General features: G+C 35.4%; 1 protein-coding gene across 1 annotated transcript; it reads left to right on the top strand.

Annotated features, from left to right (window-relative positions):
* The first annotated feature begins 2273 nt into the window (after positions 1 to 2273).
* Positions 2274 to 21787, top strand: LOC143638201 (uncharacterized). The gene is made up of 3 exons (XM_077105890.1): positions 2274 to 2415; positions 20430 to 20522; positions 20607 to 21787. The coding sequence occupies exons 1-3, from the start codon at positions 2274 to 2276 to the stop codon at positions 21785 to 21787; spliced, it is 1416 nt and encodes a 471-aa protein (XP_076962005.1).
* Positions 21788 to 25440: the final 3653 nt, after the last annotated feature.

The raw sequence follows: 25440 nt of genomic DNA, 5'->3' as shown, positions 1-25440 counted from the left end.
TTGAGAAGTGTCTATTTAGTTCCTTTGTCTATTTATTGATTGGGTTATTTGTATTTTCGATCTTAAGCTTTTGGGGTTCTTTATATTTTCTGCAAATTAATGACTTATCTGAGATTGGGTGGCAAAGTCATTTTTCCCATTATGTAGGTGCCGTGTTCACATTCTTGGTTGCATCCTTTGCTATGAAGAAGCTTTTGATTTTGATGACATCCCATTTATTGTTTCTTTTTCAAATTAACTCCATGCACTTTACAAGGCTTGTTGAGGAATTTTGTTTCTAAGCTGACATGTTGAGTGATGGTCTGCATTTTCTTCTAGTAGGTGCAGGTTTTCTAGTCGAATGCTTGTGTGTCTGATGCACTTTGAGTTGAGTTTTGTGGAGGGTGAGTGATAGGGGGTAAATTTCATGCTGCTACATATGGATTTCCAGTTTTCCCAACACCATTGTTTGAGGAGGCTTTTTAAATCTCCAATGTATGTGATTTGCACACTTGTCTAGTGTGAGATACTTGAGTTTATGTGGGTTTGTCTCTGTGACTTCTATTCTGTTTCAATGGTCTTCATCTGTTCTGGTGGTTACATCATGGTGCCTTTGTCACTATACGTCTGTAGTCTAAGGTCAGGTATTATGTTGCTTCCTGCTTAATTTTCTCTCTGAAGATTGGTTTGGTTATTCTGGGGCTGTTACTCTTCCAAATGAGTTTCATGACTGCTTTTTCTAATTCTATAAGGAATGTCATTAGGATTTGAATAGGAATTAAAATTTTGAGTAGCATTCAAAATTAAAAACTAAAAATTTTGGTAGTATTTAAAAATTAAAAATTTTTGTAGTATTTAAAAATTAATTTTTTGTTCATATGGACATTTATACTATATTAATTCTGCTTATTGAAATCATGAAAGATGTTTTCATCTTCTTAGGTCTTCAATTCCTTTCTTTATCACTCTGTGGTTTCATTGTAGAGGCTTTCACTTTTTTATTTATTTATTTATTTATTTATTTATTTTTATTGGTTGTTCAAAACATTACAAAGCTCTTGACATATCATATTTCAGACATTAGAGAGGCGTTCATTGTGTTTGTTAGATTGAGGCTATTTAAATGGAACAGTTTTCCTAATTTGTTCTTCAGTTGTTTCTTCATTGGAGTATAGCAATGCAATTGATTTATGGGTGTTATTTTTATATCCTGCCACTATGCTGGTTTTGTTTATGGGTTCTAGAAGTCTTCTGGTGAAGATTTGGGTCTTCTAAATCAAGAATCATGTCATCACAGAGATATTTGAAGCTTTTCTGTACTTACTGGTATCTCTATAATTTTTTTCTTTATTTTCCTAATTGCTCTGGCTAGAATTTCTAGGTCTATTTTGAATGAAAGTGGTGAAAGAGTGTATCTCTGCCTTATTCCAGTTTTTAGAGGGAATGACTTCTGTTTTTCTCCATTTAGAATGATGGTGGCCTAGGGTTTAATTTACATACCACTTACAATGTTGAGGTAAGATCCTACTATTCCTAGTTCTTCTAGTGTTTTGAACATGAAAGGTGGTTGGAGCACACTTCAAATTGACCATTATTTTTCTGCTTTCACAACTGATCCTGTATGATATAAAAATGTCTTTCAAGAAATATATTCCTGCGTTGATGTCTTGGTTTTATATTTGATATTTCATAAGAGCATAGGATTAAAGCTGATTTTGAAGAAATGATGCCATCTGCATTTTATGTCTTTATGTAGTGTGTTAGTGAATCTTATTACATTTAAGATTTATTTTCTAAGTTAGGTGGTCTGCTTTCCATTGCCATAACAAAATTCCTGTGACACATCAACTCAAAGGAAGGTAGATTTATTTGAGAAGATTCATGGTCTCAGTGCATGTTCAGCTCCATTGCGTGGATGCCTTTGTGGAGGCAGAACATCATGGAAGGGAGCCACAGTAGAACAGAGCAGCTCATCTCATGGACTCTGGACAGACAAATAGCAGGGAGAGTAAGGAAGGGCAAGGAATAAATACACCATTCAAAGAATCAGTTCAGGTACATTTGTCTATCTAGACCCAAACTCTTAGGTTTCCATCTCCTCCATACAGCCCATTAATTATGAATCCATCAATTTACCTGTTCCATGCTAGAGCCCCAATGATCCAGTCACCTCACCAAAACCCACTTGTGAACACTGCTGCCTTGGGTACTACGCTTGATACACTGTAGCTGATACACGTGTCATCTCACCTTGGGGTGGTAAGGAACTCTGCTGCAGGACACATGACCAAAGTATGATTTCTTCGCAGGGTGTGCTGACATTCAGGGATGTGGTCATAAGGTTCTCTGAGGAGGAGTGGAAGTGCCTAAACCCTGCTCAGCGGGCTTTGTACAAGGATGTGATGCTGGAGAACGTCAGGAACCTGGTCTTTGTGGGTGAGAACACCTCTGTTTCACAATGCTTCACCGACACATCCTCAGGGCAACTGCCTGGCTTTGCCAAACATTTCACAGGAGAGAATACTCTGTATGAAGGATCTCAGATATCGATATCCAACTAAAATTGGAAATTCCTTAATTTGAAAACATCTTATCTTACTCACTTTTGGTCATGGTCTGCAGATTTTATTCTATGTTTCTGGAACCTGGAGTAACTTAGCATATAACACTATGGCACACGTCCTGAATTTGCATTTCTACATAATAGCGGCACATGAATAGGATTCATTTTTATTTGTTCCTAATTGCATGGACTTTGATTTTCTCTCATTTAATCTCCAGTAGTTCCTCTTAACCTCCCCTCCTCTCTAGCCCCATTCCATTTTCTCTACCTTGCTCTCCTTGCCTCTGTCTTTCTATTCTTCACTAGTTGGGATTTATAGATGCACTTAAATGTGAGCTTTACTGGGCTCTATGCCTCCCTTTTCCATCTTATCATCCATTCCCTCAATCCACTTTCTCTACTCTGCTGACCTCCCTGTATTTTATGAGGTCCCTTCATTTTTTCACTTATTTTACTCTTTATTTCATCTACAAGACTGAATATTTTACTTTTGAGTTTGCATATGTCATTTTGCTTGCTTCTCTTCAGTTTCATACATGAATGCAAAATGCAATTATTTTCTTTTTAATGACTGTTAACTCCACTGTGTGTGTGTGTGTGTGTGTGTGTGTGAGAGTGTGTGTGTAAACCACATTTTTTGTCCATTCATGGACTCATAGGCATGTGGTCTGGTTACATAAACTGCTGTCATGATTTTTGTTGCTATACTGAAGTGCCGGTGTCATGATAATTGTAGGTTTGGGGTAAATATGAAGGAGTAGTCACATGGTGACTCCATTCCTTGTCTTTTCTGGATTCTACATGCTTCCAGAGTGGTCATACTTCCTTGCAATACCCTTACTCTTCTATTCTCAGTCACATCCATTATTTATCTGAATTCTTAATGATTGTCATTCTAACTGCAGTGAGTTGAAATCTCAATGTTGTTTTGGTTTCTACTTCTCCAGTAGGTAGGGATGATAATCATATTTCAGAGAATTTTTGGTTATTTGTATTTATTCTTTTGTGACACATCTCTTTGCACATTGACTCATTTATTGATTGAATAGTTTGATTTCTTGGTGAGGTTTTCTGTTCTTTTTTTACTCATTGTGTTTAATGATTTTGTCAGAATCATACTTGGCAAAACATTCTCGCATTCCCTGGTTCTCTCTTCCCACTCTTAATGATTTACTTTACTGTGCACAGAATTTTTCAATTTTTCAATTTGATTCTCTCCTACTTGGTTTTATTTTCTGAACTTTTATGAGGCTTGCAAAGAAAGTTGGAGCCTGAAGAAATAAGATAGAATTTTGAATCCGTGTTTTCTTTTAGCAGTTGCAGGATTTTGGTATAATTCCTAGATTGTTTATCAACATTGAGTTCAATTTTCTTTTGAAGTGAGAAATATAGGGATATTGTTTCACGTTTCACTTATGTATATATATTTACTGTAGCCCTTGGTTTTTAAGAAGGCTACCTTTTCTCCCTTTGTTTTTCAAAACTTTGTTAAGTATCAGATGATTAAATTTATGTGAATTTGTGTCCATATCTTCTATTTTATTCTACTGATCTAACAGAAATGTTAGATGACATTTTGGTTTTATTTCTCTGGAAATTTTTCTTAGTGTTTGGATATGGATTATGTGAAGTTTGTATGGGATTTTTGGTAGTAATGCCCTCTTCAAACATCGATTCTGCCCATCAAGAACATGGGAGGTGTTTCTCACTTCACATCTTCTGTTTCTTCCTTCAGTTGCCTTTCACATTCCTTGAGGAGGTTTGCATCTTCCTTGTTAAATTTATTTCTATGAATTACATATTTTATGAGGTTATTGTGAATGGAATAGTTTTCTTCCTTTTCCTGCAGATTCATTATTAGAGTATAGAAAAGTGTTTGATTTAATATGTAGTATTGATTTTGTTCCTGCACGTTTGCTGAATGTTTTTCATGAGTTTTACCAGGAATGAGTGCTAGATTTATTGAAATGCTTTTCCTGCATTGATTGAGATGATTCTTCTCTTCTTTTCCTTAATTCTGCTGGTGTGGTCCATTTATAGTTACTGATTTGTGCATGTTCAATCAAACACGCATCTCAGAAATAAAATACATTTGATTTTGATCTCTTTAATATGTACTTGGATGCTGTTTTCAAATATTTTATTTATTTTTTTCTATCTATGTTGATCTGGGATGCAGGCACTGAAATTGTTTTTCCTTGATTTATATTTGGTTTTGGTATCTGGGTGAAATAGGGTACATAGATTCAATTTGGTAGTGTGTCCTACATTTGTGTTTCATGGAAAACTTGAGGAGAACTTGTATTAATTCTCCTCTAAATTTGTAGATAAATTTCACTGAGAATCCATTTGATCCTGATATTTTTCTGTGTTGGAAAGCATTTAACAGCTGCTTCAATCTCATTTTTTGATATTGGTCCATTTTATATTTTCTGTGTATGTAGGGCACATTTGGGTAGGTTTTGTATGTATAAAATTTGTCAATTTCATCTAGATTTTCCTCTTTTTTGGAATGTACATATTTTCAAAAATGTTTTTAAGAATCTTATAAATTTCAGAAGTGTTTTTCATAATTCCTTTTTTTTGTAATTTTGCTGATTAGGATCTTTTATCTCTTTTAGGTTGGTTTGTCTATGGGTTTAAAATGATGTTCATCTTTACAATAAATGAACTCTTTATTGCATTAATCTTTACATTTATATGTTTATTTCCAATTTTATTAATTTTAGTTCTGAGTTTTATTATTATTTTTTCTTCTTATTTGAAAGAGTATTTTCATATTTTTGGAAGGGCTTATGTTGTCAGAGTTGATTATTTCTTTGGGGTCTTTCTAAAACTAGAGTTTGAGATGAAACTGTTTTTGCTTCTGTTGGCTGGCAGGGCCTGTGCAACCCTGAGTCTTCTGCAGCCAAGAAAGACTTACATTGTTAGCAGCTAGTCACAGTAGGAGAAGCCTGCAGAATCAACTCTTAGGGCTGTGGCTGACAAAACCTGATTCTTCTCCACTACCCCTAAGTGGCATGCGTCAGGTCTCAGTTTTGTATGACTAAATGGGGACAGTGCCCTCCATCATACAGTAGACTCCAGTAGCTTACATCAACTTCTCTCTAGCTTCTTCCCTTTAAAATTTGAAGAATAAGATGGCACGAGAAAAAAAGAAAGCAAGAGTGAAAGCAATAGGTTGTATTTGAGTGTGAAGAACAGGAGTGGACACTTGCAGGGGGCAGAGAGGATCCCAGTAGTGGTTGACCTGATTGTGCTAGCCTAGGGTTTTATTAGCTCTTGGGTCATAGTTGTTGGTACAAATTGATGCAGATCAGAGTTTGTAAAGCTCCTATGGCTGTTGGTTCACATATACTCTAATGAGAGTTTGGGAAAATATGAATACCATGGAGTTTTCTTCCAGTCTCATTCAGGTCTAACCCACTTTTGTTTTCCCACTGCTCATTGGAAAGCAGGAGGTTAACGTCCTCAGTTCATGGATATTCGGTATTGTACCTGTGCTGTTGAGTGGAGCAGGCTTCCACAGCAGAGCCAGGCCAGGCTTCCTCGGCGGGACACTCTGGTGTTGCCAGGATTGCCTCCCCCTGGTGTGTTGGTCCTCAGGCCCATGCTGGCATGACCTGCCATGGCTCCTGCTCCAACCATGGGGGCCACTGCTCTGCTGCTCTGGGATGACTTCATTCTTCACTCCTTAGGAAGTGCCCCAAGCTACCTTTAGGGAGAGGGGTAATGACCATTCTGGCTACTTCAGGCTTAAAGGGGACCTTGAAAGAGGGATGGCAGTCATGCTCTTCCTATGGAGACCTGTTTATAGGTCATCAGTAGTAGGAGAGCTTGGGTTTGGAATTTGTTAGGCCATTTCTTGCTTGGGTATATTGCATATTATGGCAGGTCAGAGGTTCATGTTGATGGCTGGAAAAGAACTGGATGCAGCATAATTGAGGCAGAGATCAGGTTAACACAACAATAAACATGGCAGTAATGCCTTTTATGTACAACACTTACACAACGGGCATCTACTAGCCAGTCCCTGCAATCCGTAAATATGGGTAACTAATTAAAGCTTAATCACGGCATAGCATACAAGTGGTTTGTGAGTGGAGGCTATTTAAGACTTTGGAAGCATTAACAGAGTTGTTAGAACACACACACACACACACACACACACACACGCAAGCAATTCAGTTTTACTGTGGACATTGAAGTCTATGGAAACATTATCAGAGTTAATGTTGTGTGTATATGTCTATGCCAATATACAATTATTATACATATATGAATATTATATATTATGTACAAATGATATGTTTTATGTATTGTTATTTGTTATAATTTATACAATATATACATATATATTTCTATGTATGTTAAACAGATAAAATATTCTTAAATATATATAATTTAGTTTTCATAATTTCTTACACATACTCCTTAGCTATATTTGCTATATCAAATAATGTCTGATTTTTAAAATAACTTAGTAAATTTCTGTTACCTGTTTGATACAAGGATTCCATTTAGCTGTGTTATGTCTGGCTCTCTTGGAGAAGTTGACCAGGAATTTCACATATGTATTATATCTTTTGGGAATTCTTTTTAGTTATATAAAACTTTAGGATATATTTTGACAGGATCACAAAGTTTGCAATATAATCTGTAAATTCAGTTTCCAAAACCTCTGCCAACTCTCTCCATTACCCACACTCATCACTTTACCTTAATGATCTTTATGCAATTTATTTATAGTTTTCTTTTTAAATTAGTGTCTTGTGGACATGCTTGATGTTGGGATTCACTGTGATATATTTATGTATGATTATATGAAATTTCAGTCATTCTAATTCTACTTTTCTCACTTTTTCTTATTCTTTTTCCTCAATGCCTTTCATTGTTTTCTAGATGATTATTTGGACTAAATAATCAATAATCATATCAGTGAGAAATACTGGGTTTACTTATGTAGCAATTTAGGAAATTTGTAGACCTCAAATTGTCTTAGAACAAACTTGGGACCCTGGCAGAGCCACTCATGATAGCTATCAGGCAATGTTGTATAATAGCCTTCCCTTTATTACCTCCCTGGTTTCCTCACTTTTGAGATCTGAGACAGTGTATGTTTCCAGTTACAGGTTACATTCCTGGGCAGGGACCAAAATATGAATGTTTTTTCCTTAATTCTTTGAGTCCTTTGATATAAGCCTCCAAGTTTCAGTTTTCAACATTGAGCAGAACAGTTTCACCAGCCTTGAAATAGGGGTACTGGGTTTGAATTTGAATCTATGTAATTTTACAGTTACCCCTTGTTTAATTAGAGTCAGTAGCCACACTGGAAGTCGGCACTATTTTCATCTGTCCCATAGGTGATGGCTTATTTTCATAATTGAGGTTGTTTTCCTAGAAGTAGTAGTACTGCTAAACATTAACAAGTTAGATGGTTATTCCAAGCCAGCAGATATAAGTCAGGTTTAAAACTGTTGAATGCATAAAAGACAGTACTGCTTACACAAGAGAATTTCTTGATAAATATGAACTAGGTATATCTGTTAACAGACATTCATGAAGAAATGTTTAGTTTAGAACTTTAGGTTACCCTTGAAAACCAAGATATCAGACAAGGCTAGATCCCTAACTCAGTTATTTCTGCCAAAGAAGCCCATTTAAACAATAAACATTGGACTTTCTATTTTTGGTATCAGGAATTAAACCAGAGGCAATTAACCACTCATCCACATACTCAGCCCTTTTCACTTTTATTTTGATTCAGAGTTTGCTAAGTTGCTTAGGGCCTCACTAAGTTGCTGAGGCTGGCTTGGAACTTGCAATCCTCTTGCCTCAGCCTCCTGAGATTCTGCAATAACAAGTGTGCCCAACCTCACCTGGGAAATTTAAACATTGAACATAGAAACTAACTTGGCATAACTGGCTGCCTACCTTGAAAAACAGGTAACTTAGTAATGTCAAAGTCATCTTTGCTTTAACCAATTTAAATTGTCATTGTTATTGACATTTTCCTTAAGTCACCTGAACTGAAAGTACTTGTATTCATTTTTAAATGTGTGAGCCAATTTTGTACCATATAAGTGATGTGTGGACTCAACCATATATGTAGACATGACATTCAATAGGAAAGTGTGCACAGATTTACATAAAACAGACAGGAAACAAAGATTTCCTAGCTTTTTACCAGGTATTTTATTTCTACTGATAATGGACAAATTATACACTGTCTATCAGAATCCTTTAGAAATTCAAATATTCAGCCACAGGTTTGTGTAGTATGACCCAGGCAGAGAGAAGGCTTTTGCAGTCTGAGATGGACACTTATCCTCCATGGTGGTCAGTTCCCTTCCCTCATCACCAGTGTTTAAGAAAAGAAAAGAAAACAACCAAAAAGCTATATTTGCTATCATAATCATAATTAGGGCCACAAAATTTGTGTTCTATTTGTTGTATAAAGGAAGAGCCAGGGTTGAGGCTTAGGCTTGGGGATAGAGCTCTTGACTAGGAGGCACAAGGCACTGGTTTGATCCCCAGAACCACATGAAAAAAACAAAAATTTTCACAAAATCGTATGTTTGTCTACAAATAAAATTTTAAAAAGGAAGACCCAGGGATGTAACAGGCTCCAAGTTTCAGTCCCAGGGGAGAGAAGTAGGTGATGATCTCTGCTATCTATATTTAACCTAGTGGGTACGGAGGCAGTGGACAAAATGTCTTGGAGCCATTACAGTCATGAGATGCAGGTTGTTTTCTTTCCTAGTGAAATCGGCAGGAATGAAAATGCAGGAAATTGGATCCTCCTCATGATTGGGAGCACTCCAGGAACAAGAACAGAGTTTGAGTACTAAAAGACACTCAGGGACTTGTGAATTCAAAATAATATTATTTGAGTGTCCTAGTAAAATAATTGGGGTGTTGGGGGGCATAAGAAACCTGGTTCTATAATGTTTGGGTGGTGCACCTGAGAGGTAGAGTGGAGAGAGACAGAAACTGCTTCACTCAGACTCTGGGGATTGGTGGTTTCAGGTTTTTCCAAGGACCTCAGGTCAGACTAAGGCTTTGTCTCAGGATCCAAGGTACCAGCACAAGAGGGCACCCTCCACTCAGGCCCAGTGAGTCAGAAAGTGAAAGAAAGCAGCAGATGCTTGAAGTGAACTGTCAGACTCTCCCATGTTTCACAGAGAGAAGCTGAAGCAGAGCTTGGCAATCACTCCTCCATCAGGGACAAAAGGGGACTTTATATGACTCTCCTTATAAGCCTGTCACAGATGCCTCTGGACCAGGGGTCCCATTAGGAACTTTTCATTGGTGGACAGGTGTCTGGTATTTTAGGTAGAAACAGAGGTTTTTCTAAAAGGATTAGAGAACTGTAGAAAAGAAGGAGACAGTTCTCTTGGTCCTTTTCACTTACCCTTTTGAAGAGGTCAGTGATGGGTTCCATAAAATGAAACCAGAGTTGGAGGTGAAACTCAATTTTCTTCTGTTTGTGGGTGGGTCCTGTGCAAGCCACAGGTCTCTGCAGCCAGGAAAGTCCCTTTTAGTGTTTGCAGCTAATCACAGATGACATGCCTGCTGTCATCTGTTCTGAAGGTAACAGGCAGTGAAGCCCAATCCTTCTCCACTACCATGAGAGGCATATTGTAGTTCTCAGTCCTGCAGCTCTAAATGGGGGGGGGGGCTCCAGTGTTGCACTAGACTCCAGAGGCTCACTACCAACTTTATTCCAGGTTCTTGTCTCCCACATTCAAAGAATGAGTTTCCCTGAAGAATGGAAGGCAATAGTGAAATGAGAAGGTTTATTGAACTGTGAAGAATAGAAATAACATTGGCAAGGGCAAGAGGGGTCTCCAATAGGGCTTTCCCCATGAGTGTGGTAGTCTGAGGTTTATGTAGCTCTTGGGTCATGGTATTGGTTCCAATTAATGCTAATCAGAGTTTGAAAAATTACCTATGCTATTGATCCAATTTTATGCCAAATTGTGTTTGGAAAAGTACTTACACTATTGCTCCAAATTGGTGCTAATCAGGGTTTGCAAATGTAGTAAGACCATTGGTTGGTCCTGCCATCCAATTCAGGTTTGTCCCATTTTACTTTCGTACTGGTCACAGGGACATGGAAGGTTAATGGCCTTCCATCATGGATGTTCTGGGTTCCATCTGCTGCCCTGTGTGGAGGGGGCACCCCACTGGGTCCATGCCTGGTTGCCTCAATTTGTCAGATCAGAGGGCTGTGGCTAGCCTAGCTCCTGGCTTGCCACACTTCAATCCTGAACTGGCACGGCAGGCTCCTTGCAGTGCAGGCCCACTCCAGCCCACTGGGTTGCAGCTCTGTGGCTCTGGGTGGCTTTATTTCTGTTTTTTCAATGTCAGTATTCAGTGCTATGAAGTATCCTCTTAGAACTCTCTTAATATTGTCCCAGAGATCTTGACACCTTGTATCTCTCTTCTCATTTGTTTCTGGGACTTCTTTTGTGATTTTACAGTAATTTCTTCTTTGATCTATTCCTCATTCCTCTCCAAGTGATAGAATGATTCCTCTTCTCTGTCCTGTTAATTTCTAATTTCTATTATGATGTGATCATGTGGCAGATAGTTTCCTTATTTTTCTATATGTGCTAAACTTGATTCATGTCCTCCTACATATGACCTACTTTAGAGATGGTTTCACCTCTAAAAGGACAAAAGGACGGTGAATTTGGGTCCTTAAGGATATAGTATTACATAGATATCTGTTAGCTTCATTTCATTCATCACGTTTTTTAGTTCTGAAGGGACTGTATTTAGCTTATGTCCTGCTGACCTATCTAGTAGTGAGAGAGGTCTGTTGAAATCGCCCAGTAGCATTCCATGGGGTCCACCTGACTTATTATATTCAGTAGAAGTCTTATTTATTTTTATTTTTTAGGTAGAATACCGGCATTGAACTCAGTGGCACTCGAACACTGAGCCTCATACCCAGCACTATTTGTGTTTTACTTAGTTACAGTGTCTCACTGAATTGCTTAGCGTCCTCCTTTTATTGGGGCTGGCTTTGAACTCTTGATGATCCTGTCTTAGCCTCCAGAGCCACTGGGATTACAGGTGTGTGCCACAGCACGGGGCAGAGTTTTTATTTTTTATGTAGTTGGTTCACCACTCTCTGGGCATAACTATCCTCATTGTCTTGTTGTGGGTGATTCCCTGAACCAGTGTGAAGTGCCTTCTTTGTCTCCTGTGATAATTTTCGCCCACAGTCTACTTTCTCTCATAGGGGAGAGCTACCCCTGCCTTCCCTTCAGTCCCCATTTCCACAGTGTATGGTCTCCGTCTTTCACCTGAAGCCTGTGGGTGGCTTTGCCTGTAGAGTGAGTCTCTTGTCAACAACCTATAAGTGTGTCTTGTTTTTAATGCTGTCAACCTGTGTCTTTGGAGAGTTTACATCATTACTTGAAACCTACTGAGATGATTTTATTTCCTGCCATTTGATTTGAATCTAATTTTTATTCTAGACATGATTCTCCTCTTCTTAATCATTCTTCTTGTGAAATTCATCCCTATATTGGCTTTTTAATTTTTTATTTTTACCCATTTCTGTATGAAACATGTCTTCAAGTGTGTTTGGCTATGTACACTTGTTGACTATGATTTCCTTTTTATTTCTGCTGATCATGGAAGGTATTTCTTCTACAATTTCTGAAGGATAATATTGATTGACACAGCAATCTTGGTAAGCATCACCTTCCCTTAAGGGCTTGGTATATATTATTCCAATCCCTCCTGACTTATAGGGTCTGGACTCAAAAAGATGTTTAAATCCTAATTTGCTAACTTCTAAATGTGGCTTTAAAAACTGTATCTTTTTTCGATAGATTAGGCATGTGTCTTGGAAAGGGTCTTTTTGATGTGAATTTAAGGGTGTTAAGTATCTTATTCCTAAGGCTCTCAAAATTTCCTGACATTAGTTCATTGAAAACAATGCACACCTGCTTAGTTAGAATTTGGCACCATCTGCTACACCACCAATTCTTAGATTTGGTCTCTTAATTATAGACCAGATTTTTAAAAAATATTTTCCGTGTCACTGTCTCTTAACATCTTTATTGTTGGCTATATTTTCAAGATTATTATTTTGTGTTTATATTTTGAGACTGTCTTCTATGTTGCCTAATCTATTGATGATGCTGTCAATAGATTTTTTTATTTGATTTATTACGTTTTCATCTCTCATATTTCTTTTTAATTTTATTTCAGAATTTCTGTGTTTTCATTGAAATGACTTTTCATTTTTTGCATTTTCTTCACTTCTACATTTCTTATTTCCTGTTTTACCTCATTAAGCTATTCAATTGTGATCTTTCTAAGTTCTTTTTAAAATTTATGTTTAGTTTTTAAGATAATGCTGAGGAAATAAAAGAAGGACTAAATAAAATTGTAAAGTAGTAACAAATTTATGCTTTCTGAGAATCTTTCTTTCTTATATGATATATAATCTTTGTTATTGTTGTTAGGTACAGACGACAGTCAATTGTATTTTAATATGGAATACATAGTTGGGGTGCAGCCGATTACAATTTTCATCCAATTTTTATGGTGGAACATGATGTTGAGTTTTACTGGTCAAGTATTCACATATGAGAATAGGAAAGTTGCCCATTTCATTCTACGATCTTTCCTATTTCCATCTCATCTCCCTTTCCTTCATTCCCCATTGTCTAAACCAATAAACTTCTACACATACCACCTATTCTCTGTTATTTTGTGTTAGCAACCACATAGCATAAAGAACACTTGATCTTTCATTTTGTGGGACTGGCTTATTTCACTTAGCATGATATTCTTCAGTTCCATCCATTTACCAGCAAAAGTCACAATGTCATTCTTCTGTAAGGCTGAGTAATATTACATTGTGTGGATGTGTATATTTATCTATATCTATATAGATACATAGAGATATATATCTCTAGATATATAGATATCTATCTATAATAGATAGTAAGATATATATAGTATATATATATCGATATCTACATGAAGATATATACATATATAAATATATCCACAACTTGTTTATCCGTTTTTGTATTGAAGGGCACCTAGGTTTGTTCCATAACTTGGCTATTGTGAATTGTGCTGACTTTACATTCATACGGCTGCATCACTGAAGCATGCTGATACTAATTCCTTAGTCTATAAAATGAGGAATGGATTAACTGGGTCAAATTGTGCTTCCATTCCAAGTTTTCTAAGACATTTTCATACTGCTTTCTATAGTGGTTGCACTAATTGGAAGTCCCTTCACCAATGTGTGAGTGTGCCTTTTCCCCCCATGTTCTTGCTAACAGTTATTGTTCCTTGTATTCTTGATAATTCCCATTGACTAGAGTGAGATGGAACCTCAGTGTAGATTTAATTTGCATTTTCTAAGTGCGAGAAATATCAACCATTTTTTATACATTTACTGGTAGATTGTATTTTTTCCTCTGCAAAGTGTCTGTTCTGTTCCTTATCCCTTTTATTGATTGTTTTTTTAATGTGGTTTGTATTTTTGTGTTCCTTATGTCTCCTTGAGTTTAATACTGTAACTGAAGTGTATGTAATTAAAATTTTCACCCTAATTTAGAATCTCTCTTTTTTCTCTCTTTTTTTATTATTAGTTGTTCAAAACATTACAAAGCTCTTGACATATCATATTTCATACATTTGATTCAAACAGATAATGAACTCCCATTTTTACCCCATAAACATATTGCAGATTCACATCGGTTACACATTTACTTTTTACATACTGCCATACTAGTGTCTGTTGTAGAATCTCTCTTCATACTATTGATTGTTTTCCTTGCTGAGAAAAAGCTTTTAAGAGGAATTCTATCCCATTTACTGATTCTTGATTTTATGTCTTGCTCTTTAGGAGTATTGTAAGGGAAGTCAGTTTATAAGCTAACATGGTGGGGACTTGGGCACACTTTCACTTCTATTTCATGCAAGGTCTCTGTGCTAGTGCCAAGTTCTTGATCCAATTTGAGTTGATTTATGTGCAGCATGACAGAGAGGGGTGTTTAATAACATTTTGCTACATATGGATTCCCATTTTACAGCACCATGTGTTGAAGAAGCAATTTTTTTCCAATGTGTATTTTTGGCACATTTGTCTTATATGGGATAACTATATTTATGTAGTTTTTCTTTTACTGTGTCTTTTATTCTGTACAATTAGCCTACATATCTACATATGTTTTGGTGCCAGGACCATGTCGTTTTTGTTATTATGGCTCTGTAGTATGATACAAGGTCTGGTATTTGATGCATCCTGCTTCACCTTTCTTACTGAAGATTGTTTTGGCTATTTTGGGTCTCTTATTTTTCTAAATAAATTCCATGATTGCTGGTTCTAATTCTATAAAGAATGTCATTGGGATTTAAATAAGAATTGCATTAAATCTGTATGAAAATTTTAGTACTATAATCATTTTGATAATGTTAATTCTGCCTATGAAAAAGAATGTGAGATCTTTCCATCTTATAAAGTCTGCTTTAATTTCTTTTTAAACTTCTGTAGTTTTCTTTATACAGGGCTTTCATCTATTTTATTAGATTTATTTCCAAACATTTTTTTCTTTTGAAGATATTGTGAATGTGGAGGTTTCTCTAATTTCTTTTTCAGTGGATTCATCACTGGTGTATCAAAATGCATTTGATTTATGTGTTAATTTTGTCTCCTGTGACTTTACTCAGTTCATCTACTAGTCTCAGAAATTTTTTCATGGAATCTTCTGGACCTTCTAAAGATTTAAGCATGTTTAATTTTTTAGAGAAAATGCTTTTAATATTTCTTCATTTAGAATGAACCAGGCCTTGATTTTAGCCTATATGACTTTACAATGTTGGATTATTTTACTACTCTCCCTAGTTTTTCTAGGGTTTTGAACATGAAGATGTGCTGTATTTTGTCAAATGCTTCCTCCACATCTATGGAGATGATCATATGATTCTTGTATTTAAGTCTGTTTATTGGAAGAATTGCATTGATTGATTTCAACATGTTGATACAACTTGGCATCCCTTGAATGAACTATTCTTGAGCATGGTGAACTGTGTATTGAATATGTTTTTGTATGCCATTTGCTAGAATTTTATTGAGAACATGTGCATCTATGTTGATCAGGTATATTTCTTTTAGGGTAGTTCCTCTCTTTGCTGGATTTAACTTATTTTTTAATTATTCTTTATGAAATACAGTATTGACTCTGATTTCTACTTCAGGCTTTCTAGTAGTGAATTCTTTTAACTTTTGTTTATTGTGGAATAATTTTAATTTATCTTTGATTCTGAATCTTAATTTTGCTGGTCATAGTGTTCTTTTCTGGCATCCATTTTCTTTCAGATATTGGGTTCTATTGAGTGGTGGGTATTAGGTTTTGAACCCAGGGGTGCCTAAATAGTGAGCTGGATCCCCAGCCCTATTTTGTATTTTATTGAGAGACAGGGCCTCAGTGAGTTTCTTAGGGCCTTACTTTTGCTGAGGCTGCTTTGAACTCATGCTCTTCCTGCTTCAGACTCCTGATCCACTAGGATTACAAGGATGTTTCCTGTGATCTTCTAGATATTGATATATAAAATTGCAAAACCTCCTAGCATTGAGGGTCTATGTTGAGAAATCAGATGGGTTTCCCTCTAAATGGTATGTGTTGCTTTTGTCAGGGAGCCTTGAAAATGTTATTCTTAGTCTGCATGTTAGTCATTTTTATGACATTGTGCTTATTTGTGGGTCTTTTGAAATTTTGTATATTTGGGGTCCTGGAAGCCTGCTGTATATGATTTTTCATTTCATTCTCTTGGTTTGGAACATTACTTGGTTTATCTCTGTTTCTTTGGGTGTGGAGTTATTGATCATTCCAGGACAAGACTGATATAATTCTTGGAAGGTCAGTCTAATCATTGGTGTGTTCAGATACCTACTGTATTTCTGCTGGTTCAGGGAAAATGGTCCCTGATTATCTGTGAGTTAGCAGTCAGATTACTCCTGTTATGGGGTGCTGTTTTGTGTGTCCTCCTGAAGTAAAGTTCTGAGTGTCCAGCACTGTCAAAACTACTGTGGGTTCCCTGGTGTGTATTTGGTAATGTGTGGGTTGTAGCACTCTAGATTATAAGCATAAGTATCCTTAAGCACGTTTTCCTATTTCAGTTGCAAATAATTTCCCATCCCTTCCATCCTCCATTTCCTGATCCATATCTGCTACTTTTGTGGTCTTTCCTTATCTAAGTAACCTATTTGTTTATTTATTTATGCATTGTACTTGTCTATAAAAATGAAATACAGTGTTATATTTTCAAGAATGTAGATAGCTTAATTTGTGAACCATGATTTCATTATTTTTTTTATTCTAGTTTGAATGAAATGAGTTCTTGGATTATAATCTAGTTTCATTCTGTATTTACAAAATTCTCAACTTTTATTTATAGTTGCATTCTTTAGCATGAAAATTACTCTATTTTGTATTTTTTTATTTGATAGTTGATTTCATGTTTTTTTTTCTTTGTTTGTTTGGCTCTATGAGGATCACTGAGCTGTTTATTTTGCATTGTTCACATATCTCACCAATCACCATTTCTTTAGAATTTAAGTCAGGTAATTTATGTAGTTGCCTACATTTGGCAATTTTCACCATATTCTTTGAATAATTTTGTTATCTATTTAGAACTTTAGGCATTTGAAAAATCCCATCTGGAGTTTTTTTTATACATTTAATAGTAGAACAGTTCTTCAAAAATGAACAACACATCTACTGTAGTGATGAGTAAAACCAGAACTGAGTTTACCAACTAGGAATGAATTCAGAATGTAGAAGAGATATCTGCACTCCTATGCTTGCTGAATGATTATTCATAATGTGAAATATTAAAATTTTATTTGTAAGTATGTAAGGATAAATAGTAAATGTACACACACACACACACACACACACACACACACACAAATAGAGAGAGACACACATACACAGAAGCACATAGAATGAAATGAAATGCTGTTATAAAAAAGTGAATTTTAACATTTATGGTAACATGGAAAAACTAAAACGGTATAATGCTTAGAGAAGAGAAAAGGCAGAAACAAGAAAATATCTCAAGATCTCAAATTTACATGGAATGTAAAAATGGTGCTGTCATGTCATTTTAGAATACATTAGTGGCAAGGACTATTGGGTTTGGTGGTTTGGAAGATTTCACAGAAAGAATATAAAATGGTAGCATGAAAGTAGGAATAAGATGAAGACAGTTGTTTTCCCAGAACCAACAATATGTATTGAACTTGAAAAATAATAACACAATGAATCTGAAACAGTTATCAAAAAATGCTATGCAAATATTATGATGGGATACATATAATAATTAAATAGATATATTACTGCACAAGTTCCTTTTGCTTTTGAAAAATCAATCTACACCTGGAAAGTGAATATAGTCTTATGTGCCAATTGGAAAACAATTAGTTAACCAAAAATATACTTCTAATAATCTAGAAAATTTCTTCATCCACAGAAAAATGACACCAATCAAAACTAGTAGGGACTTTTGAAACTTTATAGCCTGATCTCAAGAGGTCTCATTAAAATATTTGTGTCTGTAGTTTTTCATTTACAAAGGACTATATCCGTATTGTAAAAGAGTTTGGGTGTCAAATGGGTTCTTTTTCTTGTAAATTTGAAGAATAAAATCCATAGTCACAAGGGTGAGAGCATCATAATATGACTTATTTAGTGAAAAAAGGAAGAAGGAAATGTAAGAAGAAAAGAAAAAAGAATAAAAGCTCACAAAATGGGAGCATTCCCAGGAGATGATTTTAAAAGGTGTCTCTTATCTATAGGTTTTTGTAAGCTTGATCTTTCCCTATACATGATTGATTAGGCATGGGATTCAGAAAGGGAAACATCACCTCTAATTTGCCTCCTTCCACAAGTCTGTAGAAGAGTGATTTCTAAATTACATTGACAAAAGGTAAAAACAGAGGGTCTATTGTCCCAAGAGAATGTATATTGTAGGGTTGGCCATTTCTAGGAACTTGTAAGGGGGCTGTCATTGTGGTCAGCAACAGCTGGATTTAGGAGCTCGATTTCTCAATCCTCTTTCTTCATTTCTTCTCTGAGACCCTTTTCATGGATGTGTATTGCTGATCTACCTTTCTTTCTCATTGTGTCTGCATCAACTTCTACCAATGAAATTCTTTCTGTTCCTTTGAGAATCATTTTCTCACGTTTGATCTACTCAAGACATCTTCCAAAATAAACCCATTTCCTTTTGGCATATTATATCTGGGACAGAATTTTCAGAAAGCACCCAAGTAGGCAAGAAATTAGATCCATTTTTTTGAACTGTCTCTTCATTGTATTCTGCTAATTTTTAGGGTAAGTATCTGTGATGGAGAAATGGAAACAACTTTCTTTCCCTCTTTTTGTGGCTTGTTAAAACTGTTGTCACCTGCAGCCTTGAAAATACAATGTCTAGAGTATTCAGTAAGGCAATATGTTCAATGTTCAATGCATACATTTTAAGATTATATATTTATGGAGGAAGGATGCAGTCAAGGTTTTTATTTTTTCATCTTCCTGGTATTCTCAGGTTGATAGAATTTCACACATTGCATTGGGATGTTCAGGTGAATCCAGTAAGAAGGATAAATTCTAACTTTCGTTTCTTTCATTTATGTCTTCCCTGTAAACTCCTGGATGCTTACCAGAGGAGAATACACAAGGTTCATTCCAACAAGTGAGAAATAGAAGATATGAAAATAAGAATCTTGAGAATATACAATTCATTAAACATGAAATTAGGAGAAAGTGTAAAGGGAAGCCAGAATGTCATGGACCTTATCACTGTGCAGTGGCATCCTCTGAGAGGACTGGAGGAGAAGATGAACATCATGAATCTGCCCAAAGTAATGACTTTGTGTCAGGAATTCAGTTGGATTCATTTGCTTCTTGGAGTAAGTGTGTAGGTGCACTTATGAAACATTCCTTCACTGAGAATAACAACTTAGAAAATCAGCAAGGAAATGTAGATCAAGATGTAAAACATCATTTGAAACATTGTGAATTTGGCTTGAATTGTTATTCAAATATTGCTGGAGACAAGAGATTACAATATATGAGAAAAAAATCTCAATGGGACTTGTGTGATAATTCATTCATCAAAGGTTCACTATTTCTGCATCAAGACTTCCTTCAGTTCTGTTACAATGTCTGCAGTTTGGATAAAATTCAGATGGCCAATGCCAACACGGTGATGCTTAAGAAAAGAGAACACATTGGTAATTATGAGAAAATTTGCATCAATGATGAAACTGGCGTAGTATTTGCTGATCGATGCAACCTAAGAAAAGTGGAGGGTAGTTCTGTTGGACAGGAGAGCCATGAACACAAGGAATCATGGGAAGACCCTAAACAGGGATCAGATCCACCTAACACACAGACATCTCCTTTTACACAGAACCGTGACAAGTGGGAGAAATGTGCAAAAGTCATTGATCAGTGGCCAAAAGCTCTTACCCATCCTAATGACCAGATAAAAGAGAGATCTTATGATTCTAAGAAATACAGTGAACTATTTAATCAGTTCTCAGTGTGTACAGAGCATGAGAAAATCAATACCATGCAAATGTCCAACACACATACAGGTGAAAAATATATGGAAAGCTCTGATGAGTCATCAAACCAAATTGGACCTAATACAATATTCACCCAAGAAGATTCATGGAAAATCAAGGAATGTGATGAATCATTTCCACCATGTTTAAATCTTGAACAACAGCAGAACATCCAGAATGAAGAGAAACTTTATGTAATAGAAGATTGTAAAACTTTCTTTAGTAGTTCCTCACATAATGGGGTGCATAAGACTATCCATGCAGGAGAGAAACCCTACAAGTGTAAAGAATGTGGCAAAACCTATGTTTTTTCCTCAGAACTGCTTTGTCATCAGAGAATCCACACTGGAGAGAAACATTACAAATCTGAAGAAAGTGGGAAATCATATATGTGTTCCACACAATTTGTTCATCCTCAGTTACTCCATACTGGAGAGAAACCATACAAATGTAAACATTGTGCAAAGACCTTTAAATGTACCTCAAGCCTTGTTATTCATCAGAGAATCCATACTGGAGAAAAACCATACAAATGTAAAGATTGTGGCAAAGCCTACATTTGTCCCTCACACTTAAATATTCATAAGAGAATGCATACAGAAAAGAAATCCTACAAATGTAAAAGTTGTGGGAAGGCTTTTGCTAGTTCATCATATCTTGCTGTGCATCATAGAATACATACTGGAGAGAAACCCTATAATTGTAAAGATTGTGGGAAAACCTTCATTTCTTCCTCAGAACTTCATAGGCATCAGAGAATCCACACTGGAGAGAAACATTACAAATGCCAAGAGTGTGGAAAAGCCTTTATTAATTCTTCACATCTTACTACTCATAAGAGAATTCATACTGGAGAGAAACCTCACAAATGTAATGAGTGTGGTAAAGCTTTCCTTTCTTCCTATAACTTAAATGTGCATAAGAGAATACATACAGGAGAGAAATCCTATAAATGTGATAGTTGTGGAAAGGCTTTTGCTAGTTCATCATATCTTGCTGTGCATCAGAGGACCCATACTGAAGAGAAACCTCACAAATGTAATGAGTGTGGCAAACCTTTCTTTCGTTCCTCATCCTTAAATGTGCATAAAAGAATACACACAGGAGTGAAATCCTACAAATGTGAAAGTTGTGGAAAGGCATTTGCTCATTCCTCAAGTCTTGCTGTACATCAGAGAATCCATACTGGAGAGAAACCTTACAAATGTAATGAGTGTGGCAAAGCTTTTACTTGTTCCTCAGCCTTAAATGTGCATAAGAGAATTCACTCAGGAGAGAAATCCTACAAATGTGAAAGTTGTGGAAAGGCTTTTGCTCATTCCTCAAGTCTTGCTGTACATCAGAGAATCCATACTGGAGAGAAACCTTACAAATGTAATGAGTGTGGCAAAGCTTTTACTTGTTCCTCAGCCTTAAATGTGCATAAGAGAATTCACTCAGGAGAGAAATACTACAAATGTGAAAGTTGTGGAAAGGCTTTTGCTCATTCCTCATCTCTTGCTGTGCATCAGAGAATCCACACTGGAGAGAAACATTACAAATGCCAAGAGTGTGGAAAAGCTTTTATTCGATCTTCACAGCTTGGTATTCATCAGAGAATCCATACACCAGAGAAATCCTAGAATTGTAAAGATTGTGGCAAAACTTTCATTTCTGACTCACGTTTTCATAGGCATCAGAGTATCCACACTGTGTAGAAAGTACAAATGTGAACATTGTGCAAAGGCATTTATTCATTCCTTACTTTCTGTTGTACATCATAGGATCCATACTAAAAAATTTAAAAAACTCTAGTTGAAGAATGTGGCAAAACATTTCACCACAGGTCTCACTTGAGTAATCATTGAATAATATATACTGGAAACACATAGTTTGATTTCAAAGAATGTGAAAAATTGATTAATAAGTGCTCACATTTTATTTTATATCAGATAATTCCTACTAATGAGAAAAATTGAAAACATAAAATATGTGAAAAAATTTTAAATACAGATTCAACCTTATACAAATCCCAGAAATTGTACTACCTATATTCATACAAGATATGCAGGTGGAAAGGCCTTGGAAAAATATGCGCAGTAGGGATTGCAAGAAGCTACATAGGGAAAATAACATTTTTACGTAGAATAAATCTCTGGATCTATTTCAACAACCAGAAAACTACAATAGCAATACAAATTTTCATGCTAGAAATGACTAAGGCACTGGCAACTTTATGCCATATTCTAATCTAGAGTATTTTAAATAAAAATGCAAAATCAACAATTGCATGACTGTAGTGTGTTTCAAAGGATCAAAGACAAAATCTTTTTGTCTCTATGTTTATATCAAATAGATCCATTTTTCTCTGGACAATTCTGCTATTTCAAAGTGTATGTAATAGAGATTAATTTCACCCTCAAATCAATTTTGACTATCTTATTTCCTCATAATTACATAAAATCTCAAGGTCAATTTTCTGCATTTTAGAGAGAACTTTGCATGGTACAGAGGTACCATTAACATTCATTTTCAATAGTGATTAAGGTAAAGTATAACATACATCTAAAACATCTCTAATTTGGCTTGCATTGTGTTTGAATTGCAACTGAATGCAGGCCATTCTGCAGTAGGAATTGAGAGCCTTATTCCTCAGCATAAAATTGTGAAAAGAAATTCAGAATTAGTGAAATAAAACATATCATCAATCAAGCCTTAAGGAGAAAACAACTCGCCAGTGCATGAAAATTTCGGTAAATATACATAGTGAGGTATGATTCTAGTCTGCCACATTAGTGGGCTTAAGAAGAATTTTAAATATCTTTAACTGTCAACATGGAAATTTGAAAGTACTTGAGGGAAATGTTTTTAAGTATATATCATCTTGATATTTCATATCATGGTGGCCTATTTTTAATGGACAATGCAGAAGTACAACATCACTACAGCAGAAGAAAGTTGATGGTTCCTCATTGCTGGTGAGGTGATATTTCATGAGGCATCATGTGATGGACTTTACAAACTTTTATTTAAAATTAAACTATAACTTTTTTTAGTTAATAAAGTGTAATGTGTTTTTAATTTTAATATGAATTTCAGTTAATGAAGTCTTATTTTGCACCAACATTAAACATTCCCAAATTATTTCAATCTGTTGGAAACAAAAGTGATTTTAGAGGCTGTACCCTCATTACAGGACAATACAGTGGAATCTTTTCTCCCATATTAAAATCTTTTTCTCACATTTAAAACTCAAATGAGAGGGAAATATTTCTTCAAATCACTTATACAAAGATGAATTTCAGGAGTGTGAGAACTACAAATGAACAAATTTGTGTATGAGTGTTTTTCTGTGTGCATAAGCCTAGTATTGAAAGAAAAGATAATACTGAAAAACCAAGTATTTTGGACGAGTAGAGACTTACTAGCTGACTAGTTTCCTCCCAGGTGATCAAGTTAAAGAGTTCCACCACTATATAAGAGACTACTTTCTCCCACACTCCGTGTCTCAGGTTCAGAACCTCTACACACAAATCCTGTCCTTGTCGACTTGGGGATAACTGAGTAAGAAGTAATATGTGATTTAACATTCCAAAGTTCATGACATGTTGCTTTTGTGGACAGCTTGGGGTTTGAGTCATTGAGATAGGAGGCTGAATTTTTTTTCTTTGATGTCTTTGTCTGGCTTTAGAATCAGCATGATATTGGTGTCATTGAATGACTTTGGAAGTCCCTCTTTATCTATATCATAAAATAATTTGAGGAATATGGTATTAGTTCTTCTTCAAATGACTTGTAGACATCAGGTGTATCCCCATCCAGTCCTGGGCTTTTCTTGGTTGGAAGGCTTCTGATGGCATCTTCTATTTCATTGCTTGAAATTGATCTGTTTAAGTCCTATATTTCATCCTGGTTCAGTCTGAGCAAATCATATTGCTCTAGAAATTTGTCAGTGCCTTTAATGATTTTTATTTATGGAGTATAAATTTTGAAAATGATTTCTAATTAGGTAGTATCTGTCATGATATTTTTTTTTCTCATCACAGATGTTAGTAATTCATGTTTTCTCTCTCCTTATTTTTCATTAGCATGGCTGTTTATCAATTTTATTTATATTTTCAAAAAACTAACTTTTTGTTTTGTTAATTTTTTCAATTTTGTTTCATTTCAATTAATTTTAGCTTTGATTTAAATTATTATTTAATCTTTTACTGATTTAGGTGTTAATTTTGCTTTTTTTACTAGGGCTTTGAGATGTTACATTATATCATTTATTTTTTGAATTTTTTTCTTTTAAGTAATGAACTCTAAGGGAACAGACATTCCTCTTAGTACTGCCTTCATAGTGTCCTACAGATCTTGACATGATGTATCAGTGTTCTCATTTAACTCTATGATTTTTTAAAATTTTTTGATGTATTTTGCAACCCATTGTTAGTTAAATAGTCTATTATTTAGTCTCTAGATGTTTGAGTAGATTTTATTTCTTATTAATTTATTAATTTCATTAATTTTTATTTTTTATATAATCATTTTTAAATGGAGACAAATTGAAGGCATTCCCTCTAAACTCTGGAGCAAATCATAGATGCCCTCTTTCACCACTTCTATTTAACATAGTTTTTGAAACACTGGTCAGAGCAATTATCCAGGTGAAAGATATTAGAGGGATATACATAGGAAAAGAAGAACTCAAATTGGTACTATTTGCTAATGATATGATCCCCTACCTAGAAGACCCTAAAAGATTCACCAGAAAAATTCTAGAATTAATAAATGAATTCACCAAACTAGCAGATTATAAAGTCAGTACCCATAAATGAAAGGCATTCCTGTAGATCAGTGACAAATCCTCAGAAAGGGAAAGAGGAAAATACCTCATTTACAATAGCCCTCCATATTACTTGAGGGTCAACTTAATGAAAGAGGTGAACAATACATATAATGAAAATTACAGAGCCCTAGAGGGGGAAGTTAAAGAAGATCTTAAAAGATGGAAAGATGTACCTTGCTCTTGGATAGGTAGAATTAATATTATCAAAATGACCATACTACCAAAAGCAACATACAGATTTAGTGCAATTTCCATCAAAATCCCAAGGACATTTCTCATAAAAATAGAAAAAGCATTCATGAAATTCACCTAGAAAAAGAAGAGATCCAGAATAGCTAAAGCGATTCTTAGCAGGAATAGTGAAATAGGTGGCATCACTAAACCAGCACTTAAACTATACTACAGAACAATAGTAACAAAACCAGCAAGGTATTGGCAAAACACAGACTGGCAGACCAATGG

The sequence above is a fragment of the Callospermophilus lateralis genome, chromosome 18 (assembly GCF_048772815.1).
Source record: "Callospermophilus lateralis isolate mCalLat2 chromosome 18, mCalLat2.hap1, whole genome shotgun sequence".
In the NCBI taxonomy this organism is placed as follows: Eukaryota; Metazoa; Chordata; class Mammalia; order Rodentia; family Sciuridae; genus Callospermophilus; species Callospermophilus lateralis.
The sequence above is the reverse complement of the archived record's forward strand: the minus strand, read 5'-3'. Positions and strand labels throughout refer to the sequence as shown.